Source organism: Camellia sinensis, chromosome 10, assembly GCF_055761805.1.
Source record: "Camellia sinensis isolate YWXY chromosome 10, ASM5576180v1, whole genome shotgun sequence".
Taxonomy (NCBI): Eukaryota; Viridiplantae; Streptophyta; class Magnoliopsida; order Ericales; family Theaceae; genus Camellia; species Camellia sinensis.
The window spans coordinates 85937619-85949039 of NC_138970.1; the positions used below are offsets into that span (position 1 = coordinate 85937619).

Genomic DNA, 11421 nt, shown 5'->3' on the forward strand with positions numbered 1-11421 from the left:
CATACAATCACTCTCCATGGTTAACTAATAGTGTCCCTGCCTGAGGATCTTTCTGGCCGACATTATACCATTCATTTGGGCTCCATAGTCTCCTCCATGGATGGCCTCCATAATACGCCTTGCATCTTCTTTCTCTATGCATAGGTTGTGCATTCGTAGATCTCACTTTTTGTATAACTTATCTGCATAGATGATGAGCTGAGCAGCCAGACGTCGTATCCCCATTTTGTCCTTAACATTTGCCTCTTGCAGGAATGTACTGGTTTCTAAAAAGTTCCAAATATCAAAGTACTAGGGGTTTTCATCTTGAACCTCTTCTATTGCAGCTATCATTTCATATGTGGGTGTATATCTTTGTTCTATTAGGACTGGGTGTATCTTAACCCTAACTGGTATATCTATAATGGAGGTCAGTGTTCCCAACGCATCAGCAAATTTGTTGTTCTCTCTCACCAGGTGTGTAAATGTTAGCCTTTCGAACCTCGGGATCAACATGTCCAAGGTTTGATGATAGATTTTCATTGTCCCCTCTTTAATCTTCCAATCTCCATTGGCTTGAGAAATGACCAAGCTCGAATCCTCAATCACATCCAACCTTATTGCCCCTAGCTCTAGAGCTGCGTCCAATTTGGCAATGCATGCCTCATACTTTGCTTGGTTGTTGGATACACTAAATTGGAGTTTGAAAGCTAAAGGGATGTGGAAATCATCTGGTGCTATGAGCAACAAACCTATCCTGTAGCAAAATTGATTGGACGGTCTATCAAAGTACAACTTCCAAGTGTTTTCTTCCATCGGCATGACCTCCTTATCTGGGAATGAGTAATTTATTTCTTCCTCTCCTTCAATCGAGTGATCAGACAAAAATTCTACCACAACCCTTCCTTTAATAGATTTGCGAGGGACATAGTTGAGGTCGAATTCAGAAAGCAAAAGCAGCCAATGAGCTAGCCTACCAGTAAAGGGTGGTTTATCAAAGAGATATTTGATGGGGTCTAATCTTGAAACCAAAATTCCCAAGTGAGCTAACAAGTAGTGTCTCAACTTCCTGATGGCCCAAACCAAAGCCAAGCAAGCCTTTTCCAAGGGAGTGTAGCGGGTCTCATATTCAAGCATCTTATTGCTCAAGTAGTAGATGGCTTTTTCCACTTTCTCGTCTGGCTCTTGTGCAAGCATACATCCCATGGTTGATTCAGTCATTGATATATACAAAATCAACAATTTTCCAGGCACAGGTGGTGATAAGATAGGCAAATTCTGCAAATACTGCTTAACTTGCTTGAAGGCGAACTGACACCGATCATCCCATTGGAACTTTTTCCGTTTCTTCAATAGGCCAGATAGTGGTTCACAAGTCAAGGCCAAACAATGGGCTTTTCCCAAAAAGCCTAGCTCATCCTTTTTAGTTGTTGGTGTCGACATTTCTAAGATGGCCTCAATTTTAGATGGATCAACTTCAATGCCTCACTGTATGATTAGAAATCCCAATATCTTGCCCGCAGTTACCCCAAAGGTGCATTTATGCTGATTCAGCCTCAGCCTGTGTTCCTTGATTCTTTCAAAGAATTTCTTTAATGCGGTATAATGACTTTCCCAATCTTTGAACTTAACAACAATCATGTCATCTAGATACACCTCAACAATCATGTCATCTAGATACACCTCAACTTCCTTGTGTAACAGTGTGGTAGCGACTCTTGGATAAATGGCCCCGACATTTTTCAAACTAGATGGCATGACCCTATAACAATACGTCCTCCATCGTGTAGTAAATGCAATAGTTTTTTTGTCCTCTAGAGCCATAAGGATCTGGTTACACCCTAAAAAACCGTCCACGAATGGCAGTAAGGCATGCCATGTAGTGAAGTATAACAATTCATCAATATGTGGCAATGGAAAGTCATCTTTTGGACTAGCCTTGTTCAAATCCCAAAAGTGAACACAAACCCTGATTTTGTCATCTTTCTACGAGACTAGCACAATGTTGGCTAACCAAGTCAGATACTCAGATACAAGCAAGAACTCGGCGTTGATTTGTTTAGTAACCTCTTCTTCGATTTTCAGTGCCCAATCAAGATGAATTTTGTGAAGCTTCTATTTGATAGGTCGAGCATCTAGATTAAAAGGGATCCGATGTTATGCAATCTTAGGATCAATTTCAAGCATATCTCCATAGCACCACGCAAAAACATATTTGAATTTCAAGCTTCTAGTATGGCACATGAATCAGATTGATAGCATGTGGTCTAAGCACATATTCAAAGAAGTGTAAGCAATAACAATGCAAGTTAGAATGATGCACCGAGCTGAATGCATGCAAGACAATGGATGCAAGGTATGAGACATTCAAAAGAAAGCATGATACCCTAAACTAACCATTATAAGCAGTTAAATAAAATGGAGAAAGACGTGGGGTTGGAAGACATACACATTATTACAACTACTTGCCCTCGCACAGGAGGGTCCAAAAAAACTAACTAATTAAGCTAATTAACTAGCTATTACAAAACGAATAAACTAACTATGCTGGCTAGTTATTATAACATCACAACTAATTAACTATTCTAGCTAATTATTACAAACTGGAACTAACTAATTAATTACACTAATTAATTAATTACAAAATTCTAATTAGCTAACTAAGTAATTACAACATGAAATAAAGTAACTAAATTAACTAATTAGCCCTGGGAAGCGAGGGATGCTCATGCATGCACGGATTTCCACTCGAAAAAACCACTGTTCTACTGCCAGAAAGCCTCTATTGCACAGTTAGAACACTTGCACTGTTTTTCATCTCAAAACCAACTCTATTTTGTTTCAAAAGGGCACTGTTGGGTTTTCCAAAGGTGGCCGGTAGGCTAGAAGTGGTGGCCTGCCAGCCATAGATGATGGTCTGCTGGCCACTGATACTTGGTTCTTCACACTACAACACAGAGCAAACAAGGCAGGAATAGGATATTCTCAAGGGTTGTTTGCACAACTTACCCTTCCTTATCATCAAATAGCTTAAAGGAGTGGTAAACTTGATTCACAAGCCATTAATCTATGCAATTTCATTGCCTGATATGAACCAAAGAGTACAAGTTCAGTAAATGCAACACATAAAGACTCTCAAACCTCCTTCCTATCACGGATTGATCAAGGGAAGTGGTTGACAATGACTCTTGAATCGTTTACATCACTAGCAAATATAAAACGACTCAAGACTCAATGGATTCGATTAATGTCCGATTGAACCCTAACCAAGTTATTATCTTGCATCATTTTTAGTCCTTATTTTAGTACTCTATTTTAATTGCCAACCATTTCTTAGTAAATTATGTCCAAAGGTGAGCTTTAAGTCCACTAATGGAAAGGAGCATCAAACCAAAAGTTATTTTAAGCATGAGAGAGATGTCATGCCATTGGTAATGAACCCCCAAAGGGAATAAACGATTAAGCACAACAACCTCAATCTCAAATTTAAACAAATAACCAGTTTGAAACAACTTTCAAAGAAAATAAAACGCTAAGAAAAAAGGGTAGTTGCAGAGATTATTAGAGGTGAAAATAAGTATGGAAAATAAAAAATATATACTATCAACTCAAATAGATTGGTGGCTAAGGCCTAAACCACCAAGCCTATGAGGACCATCACACTACACGCATACAATAAAAAGCATAAATGAAACTAACTCATAAAAACAGTCCTAATATACACTGAAATAGTGCTGGAATTTAGATGGAAACAGCTAAAAAAGCAAGCTAAAATAATGAGCTTTTGAGCTAGTAAACATGCATAAAGAGTGGTGGCTAACCCCTCCATTTTTGGGACCTCAAAACAAATTTTTTTGCCTTTGAAAACCTCTGAAAATCAGTGGCAAAAAGTTCAAAAACAAGATGAAAAGAAGGAAAACACAAGGGCAAAAGCTAAGAGGACAAGGTTTAAAGAAGGGTGGTTAACCCTTATACCTTTGGTAGCTTTAAACCATAAGTTTCATCCCATAAAAATAGTTTAAAAATAGTTTAAAAACAGCAATAAAATATAGGAATGAAATAGTGCAAAGGACCTAGTAGTTAAACCTCTTGAAGAGGAATAACACTTTTGTTCACAAACCAACAAGTTCTCACTCTCAATGGCTGAAATTTGGACTCAATAATCTAAGCAAGGAGAGCTCCAATATTGGTTTAGGAAGTTTAAAGAGCGAGTGTATCGGTTGCAAGATAGAGATAGAGAGAGAATTTCAAGTTTTGGCCCTTTTGGAAATTTTTGTAACCTTAAACCATGAGGGAAGGTACCCTATATATAGAAAAATAGCCTCACAAGTTAGAAATATCCATATAGGAACAGCTGGAGCTTTTGGGGGACAGTTGGCACAAAATATCTGTGTTTTTCACAAGTGGCCAGCAGGCCAGAAGTGTGGGTTGTCGGCCACAGAAAATCTGCTTCCAAGCCCAACTTCAAATGGGCATATCTCCGTCATCCGGACTCGGGTTTAGGTCATTCTTGAGTCTAAATTGAAGCCTCGAAAGTCTACTTTCCAGTGGTGGTAGCTTCACATCTAAATTATAATTGTGTAAATAGGTATGACCTTTTTAGTGAAGGTTGCTCATTTTTATCTTAATCGAATTTATGCCTAACTTCAAATGGCCATATCTCCCTCATCCGGATGCGGCTTTAGGAGATTCTTGAGTCTAAAATGAAGCCCCGTAAGTCTACTTTTGAATGAAAGTGGCTTCACAACTAAATTCTAAGTGTACAAAGAAATAAGCCTAATTTAGTGAGGCTCCTTAGTTCTCTCTTAATGATTTCATGCCTAACTGCTTCCCCAGCTAGTTTTCTTCCCTCTCCTCCAATTTTCTTCAACGTCAAACCTAAAAATAAGAGGTTTAAAAAAAATTTCAAAGAGTTCACCTCTCTTTCATTTATTTCTACTTTGTCCTTCCTCGATTTACCAAAAAGTGCAATATTTTAAACGAAATGTGAGTCTCAGAACATCGTTGAAGAATTTGGAAAATATTTTGAGAAAGAGGGTTTTGAAGTCCGAAACTGTTTCGGTCCAAAATAGTTTTGGTCCAAAATGGGATGTAAGGTTGGGATTTAGAAGCTTTTCTTGCTGAAGAAATCGAACGTTTGTGCAGCATAACTTTTATCAGCAGTGATCAACCTAAGGCGCCCAAGTCTTAGGGGCGGTCAAAAATGGAGTGTCTACAATTGCACCTCTTTGGTAGAGCTCAGAGTCATGAAATGACATGAGTGAATGTCAAAGCCCGAAGATGATCCATTTTGACAAGGTCGTAAGACTTGAGCAAACAAACAAAATACAGAAGCAGTTGGTTAAACCCGAGGGTTGACTACGTATCTCGTTGCATGGAGTCAAACCAGCGTAGTTCAAGGGCCAGGATGCAAAATGATACATAATATAACAAAATAATGTAATGATATACAATGTAACGAAATAATCAAATCACAAGCAGTACAAAACCACACAAATACCATAAAGAGATGGAGATGCAAAATCAAACTACAATTTATATAGAAAAGAAGTGAGCACAACCAAACGACGCCTAACACAGGTTAAGTGCCTGCATCCCCAATACTGGCCTTAGCGCAGCATGGATGCTTACACATAACAAAATCGCGTTTTAACGTGAAAGAGGTGCGAGCACATGCAAGACTATGTTTTTGGTAGAAAGAGAAAGAGTACATGTAATTGGGTGGTATGATATAAGTGAGGAATGATCTGCTGGGGAAAGATAATGGTCATAAATGTTGAATGCAACAAAACAATGTACAATGCAATGAATGCAATGAATGAAGTGAATAAAGGGCGTAAGCTGAACCACATTTTACCAAGAAAAGGCATGGACACAAAACAAACAACATCTAACACAGAAAAGGTGTTGACACCCTTAATACTGGCCTCAGCGCAGCATGGGTACTTACATATGATAGAAATATGTTTCAATAAGGGAAAGGTATGAGCAGGTGATAAAATGGTATGATGTACTGAATGTAATGGATAGTGTAGAAGATGACTAGGGTGACATACTCCAACCGCACTAGAATCGTGAGAGAAAGGAAACACTCAAACCACGTTGAAATCATGAGAAGAGGTCCAAAGAAAATCGCCCAGGGTCACGTTACACGCGTCTTGAGATAAAATCCAAACACGCTAAAATTTTGTGCGGAAAGGAACACTCAAACCACGCTGAAATCGTGGGAAGAGGTCCTAAGAAAACCACTCAAGGGCACGTTCTGCACGTCTTGAGATAAATTCCAAACACGCTGAAATCGTGTAAGGAAAAGAACACTCAAACCATGCTGAAATCATGAGAAAAGATCCTATGAAACCCACTCAGGGGCGCGTTCCACGCGTCCTGAAATAAATTCCAAACACGCTAAAATCATATGAGGAAAAAAACACTTCAACGGCACTGAAATCGTGAGAAGAGATCCTAAGAAAAGCCTCGGGAGACAACGATCTTAAACGATGCTCAGCATAAAAGGATAAATGATACAAGATCATACAAGATGAAAATAAATGCAATAAGTGCGATGATATGACACATGTTACAAGAAATGTAGTACACGATGTTTAGGGAATGCAATAAACAAGCAAAGCTGGGCTTTAGAAAGCACCTCACGAGGCGAGTGGCAATGAACCGCTCTACTCTAACAGACATCTCCCTCTTGTGTTCTTCGAACTCTTACTTTCAACTCACAGTTCAAAGGCCCTCAAATGCTGACAAGGGGTAACCTCTGCTTGTAGAAGCCATGGATGCCACTTTTCTTCCTGATCATATTCACAACTTTATGTATTATCCAACAGGGTGACAAACTAGTGTAGACGTCCCCGAACGCCCCGGGAGGATGAGTCCCCCGTTTTGTTCATTTGGGGTTCACAACAGTTCAGACTCTCAAATTGTCACGGTTCGTAATCTGAACCAAAGAGTCCAAATCTGGCAAATCGTTTTGAGAAAACAGATTTTGAAAGAAGTGCCAAACATGGATTGCTTTGCCAGATACAGAGTCGCCACCTAAATATTTTATTTCGGGGGAATTTAGGAAACCCTGACTGGGTGCCAAAGGCCACGTGTCTGTCATCACCAAAATTGCCTCGGCTAGGGAACTTGGGTACGATTGGGGAAGGTCATCTATGCGCACCCCCTCTCGCCCGATCCGAAGATCTGCCTCTACTAACCATGATATCCAATTTTGAAAGCGTTATGTGTTCTTATCCCGATTATTAACCTAGAATTACTATGTTATGCGCGCAGCACAAAAGTATAGACTAGATTGCCTAATTTGGGAATAAGCATTGCATATCCGTTTGTTTCGGAAAAATGTTTTGGAATTTGCTACTCGCAAGTAGGCTAAAACACGGATTTCAATGAGCTATTCCAACTCAGACAATCCAACCTTCACCCACAGGCATTCAGGCAATTTACAACACATAAGCATCTAGCGACATGGTAAGCATGCTGTCATGTTAACATTCACACTCATGCGAGATGCTAAAGAATAAATACTTATATCGTACTCCGTGCCAAAACAAAGAACTCGTTAGCAATCAATGTATGATCCAAGTCCATGTTTAAATGCCTAATGCAACGCATACAGAATGTCACTAGAGTAGGCTCGGCTAGTCTATGAATGACATGTGAAAATGCACAGGTAACATGTATTCAAGTTAGATTCGAAATACTAATGCAGCTAGCATGATGCGCCGAGCCCGGTGCATGCAATACTGATGACTGATGCACGCATGCATAGCATAAGGTATGCTAAATTAAACATGACCTATTACTAACCATCAAAGCAGGTAAGTAAAAGGGAGAAAGAAGTGGGGGTTGGAAGACATGCACACACTCACCCACACTTATTACAAATTCGCCCTCGCTCGGAGGGACCGAAAGAATAATATAATTCGAATAATGAATTAACTAACCTAGCTAATTATTTATTACAGGCCAACTAAATTAATTAAACGAATTAATTAATTTAAGAATGCAAGAAAAAAAAGGCCTCGGGAAGAGAGCTCAATGCACACGTGCTCGGGTCTTGCTCGGAAGTCCACTGCCATGCGCAAGCTGCCTCTATTTTCCCTGCTCTGCCCCTCTTAAAACTGCCAAAGTCTCAGAATTGCTTCCCTGAACATTGGGAGACACCACCGGCTAGGTAGGATGGCTACCAGCAGTAAGACGTGATCATCGGCTATTGATGAGGATATTGGCCATAGATGGATTGCCGGTCGGCACTCTGTGCAGTCGATCGGCAAAAAGTTCCTGCAGAATCTGTTTGACAGCAGCAGAGGATAGAGCCTTGCATGGCAATGCAATTCAAGCAATGTATGCACCAACCATATCGCTTATCATGTTTATTACTCAAAGGGACATGGTCCTTGGTTCTCGGACCACCAATCGCGCATTTCAATGCGTGATGACCCAAGAAACCAAATGTGCACTTTTGATTTCAAATGTCATGCAATGCATATAAACAAATCAAAGGCCCAATTCCCATCACTAGGTCAAGGGACAAGGCATGCATGCTAGTGCAATGCAACCTAGACATATGGGCTAGTATGCAACATGGCATAAAAGGGAGCATACAAACATGCAATGCACATTAGGTACACAACCTAAGCAACAAGGCCAACAAGCATACCACAACTATGCGAACTACTAGAGCATGAGAGATGTGATCTAATCATGTAAGTGTACAAGACATGCAACACGCTAGCAACTCGACCAAGGGAATGCATGACTAATGCGAGTGATTCCGAGCATATGCAAACATGGGGGGAATGTAACAACATTTGAATGGCATGCAAGGGATGGACTTAAACATGACTGAAGCAGCCCTAACTAGGCCCAAAACAGTGGCCAAAGTGTCCAAAAATGAAGGACTAATGGCATGCAAACATGCATGTATACAATGACCAACACTTAGGCATAAAGAGACAATTCTCAAGCACACTTAGGAGGATGTAAACATGGACATATGGCATGCACACCAGCTTTGAAAATCAGGTTAATGATGGTGCTAAACCAAGCAAGCGAGACAAACAAAGCATGCAATTGGTCCAAATACTTGAGGCAAGGCAAGGAGACTTAAACCATGGCCAAGCCAACCAAGCCCCACAAGGCCAAGAAGACTTAAAACATGTTCAAGGCAGACCTAAACAATGCTAAGGGAACACCTAGATGGCATCCGAGCATCCTAAAAATGGAAGCATGCAAAAGAGACCAAACATGGAGCATTCAACACAAGCTTCTAAAGCATTCAAGAAGCATCAAGAGGCAAGCATGCAAGCATGTTATGAGGACTGAAATAGCATGGCAAGTGGTCCCAAACCACTAAAAATGATGCAAGTAATGCATACCACACAATCACACACTTGAGGCCAACAAGCCAAAATGCAAAGGGACTATGCAATACATGCAAAAATCAATCCAAACAACTAAGGACAGACCTTAATCATGGCAAAAAAAACATGAAAGTTTCACAAAGCCAAGCCTAAAACATGCTAGAACAATGGTTTACAACCTAAGGCATGTTAAGGCAACAAAATGGCATTACAAGGCATGTATGCTAAGCAAGCATGGTATACCAAAACCAACTAAAAACAGAGGCATATTATGACATAATAAGCACAAAAAACAGCTAAGGCATGGTCAACATGAACCTAAACATGGTGCTCCCTCAAGAGGCCAAAAAATGGTCCTTTTCAAGGAAAATAAGGAGAGGGGGTGGCCCTCTCCTTCCTAGGACCTCAAGGCACCATCCCCACCTCTGAAATCCCTCAAGATTTTAGGGGTGACGTGGCCCAAACTCAATGGTCCCGGAGCTCACCCAAAATGGCAGAAAATGGAGTCTTACAAGGCTTAAGAGGGGTCAAACAACCCCAAAGCTTGAAACAACCTTAAACAACTATTTAGAGGGCCTAAAAATAGAACTTTTTTATGTTATACACAAAGCTCAAATATAGATTCAAGATAGGTAAAAGTAGTGTGCAAAAATGGGGGATAAAAGGGAAAAGTGATTACCCTTGTAGACCTTCTTCAACACTGGAGCTCCAGCAGCTTCTTTAGGTTGAAACCAGCTTCTTTAGGTTGAAACCAGCTTCAAAACCTCCAAAACAACCCTCAAGAGGCCTCAGCTCCAAGGGATGGTGTGATGGTGGGTGCTTGTGAGCAAAAGTAAGACAAAACACACACACTAAGCTCAAGAGAGAGAGAGAGAGATATAGGATAGATATATAAATCCTAACCTAAAACCAGAGCTCTCTAACTATTTTTTCTAACCCTAAATCCAAGAGAGGAGACTCTCTCTTATAGAGCTCTCTCTTGTAAAGCTTGTCAAATAAGCTTGTCAAGAGAGAGATCCCTCCATACACGTGTATGGAGGGGAGAAAAGGTGGGTGCCAGCTATCACAGCTGGCACAAAATATCTACCAAAAGTAGATGAATAGTAATTGGCCATTCAAAATTGCCATTTTGGCAAAATAAATGGCCGACCGGCAATATACATTGCCGATGGCATAAAATCACTGGCCGGTGGCCTCAAGCCACGGCCGGTGATGTGTGGGGATGCCTCACAAGGCATTCCCTGCCCCTCCAAGGCAAAACACAAGTGTTTGGTGCAAAACCAGACACAACACGGTCGAGTCGAGAGGTCCTGAGACAAGGCACGCAACCGAGACCTCCAGGAACTCAAGATGAACTCAAACAAGGGTAATCACCAAGTGTTCCAATGGTGACGTCCAAGTCTTGAGGACAGTAAAAAATGGGGTGTCTACAACTAGGCTGGTTCAGTATCCAGAATGGAGGCGCATACATGCTACCTCAACCTATGGGGCTGCCGTATAGATTTCAAGCCGGGGATACACCCCTGGGTATTTAAACCAGACTTTAGTCTCAGAAATTCCAAATCTTTGTGTTCTGGGCATTACTATTCGAACTCTAGTTTCCACCATCGTAGTTGGTCTCCAAGGAACTCTTTGGAAACGCAGCCAAGACGCCTCTGGCAAGCAATGGTGCTCAGGGAGAGTACTTTTGATCGCCGTTCTAGCTTGAAGTAGGCTTGAGCTTGAGGTACACTCATACTCCGGAGAAAAGACAAGGCCTGAGAAGGTGCATCCGGAATGCAATCTCGGAATTTTCTGAAGTTGAAATACACTAAGATGCTCCAAATTTTCCCTTTTTTCTTCTGCTTTGCAGTCTGGAACCTATGTAGCTTCAGATAGGTCATTGTTCGGTTGCTCTCTTTTGATCCAGGTTGGACCTAGCAGTTTTTGAAAAAAAGAATCCTATTTTGCAGATCATGTTGAGAATAGCACGGCACTATGAGCGCAAAACGATTTATTTTGAAATTGGAACTAAGAACGAGTTCAACCGGGTATTGAGCCTACGACTAACCATAGTCAAAATGACTCA

At 40.8% G+C, this 11421-nt stretch overlaps 1 protein-coding gene across 1 annotated transcript; it reads right to left on the reverse strand.

Annotated features, from left to right (window-relative positions):
- Positions 1-291: 291 nt before the first annotated feature.
- On the reverse strand, positions 292-1422 carry LOC145800526 (uncharacterized). Its single transcript, XM_082890213.1, has 2 exons — positions 1179-1422; positions 292-995 (listed from the first exon to the last, which is right to left on the reverse strand). The coding sequence occupies exons 1-2, from the start codon at positions 1420-1422 to the stop codon at positions 292-294; spliced, it is 948 nt and encodes a 315-aa protein (XP_082746339.1).
- Positions 1423-11421: the final 9999 nt, after the last annotated feature.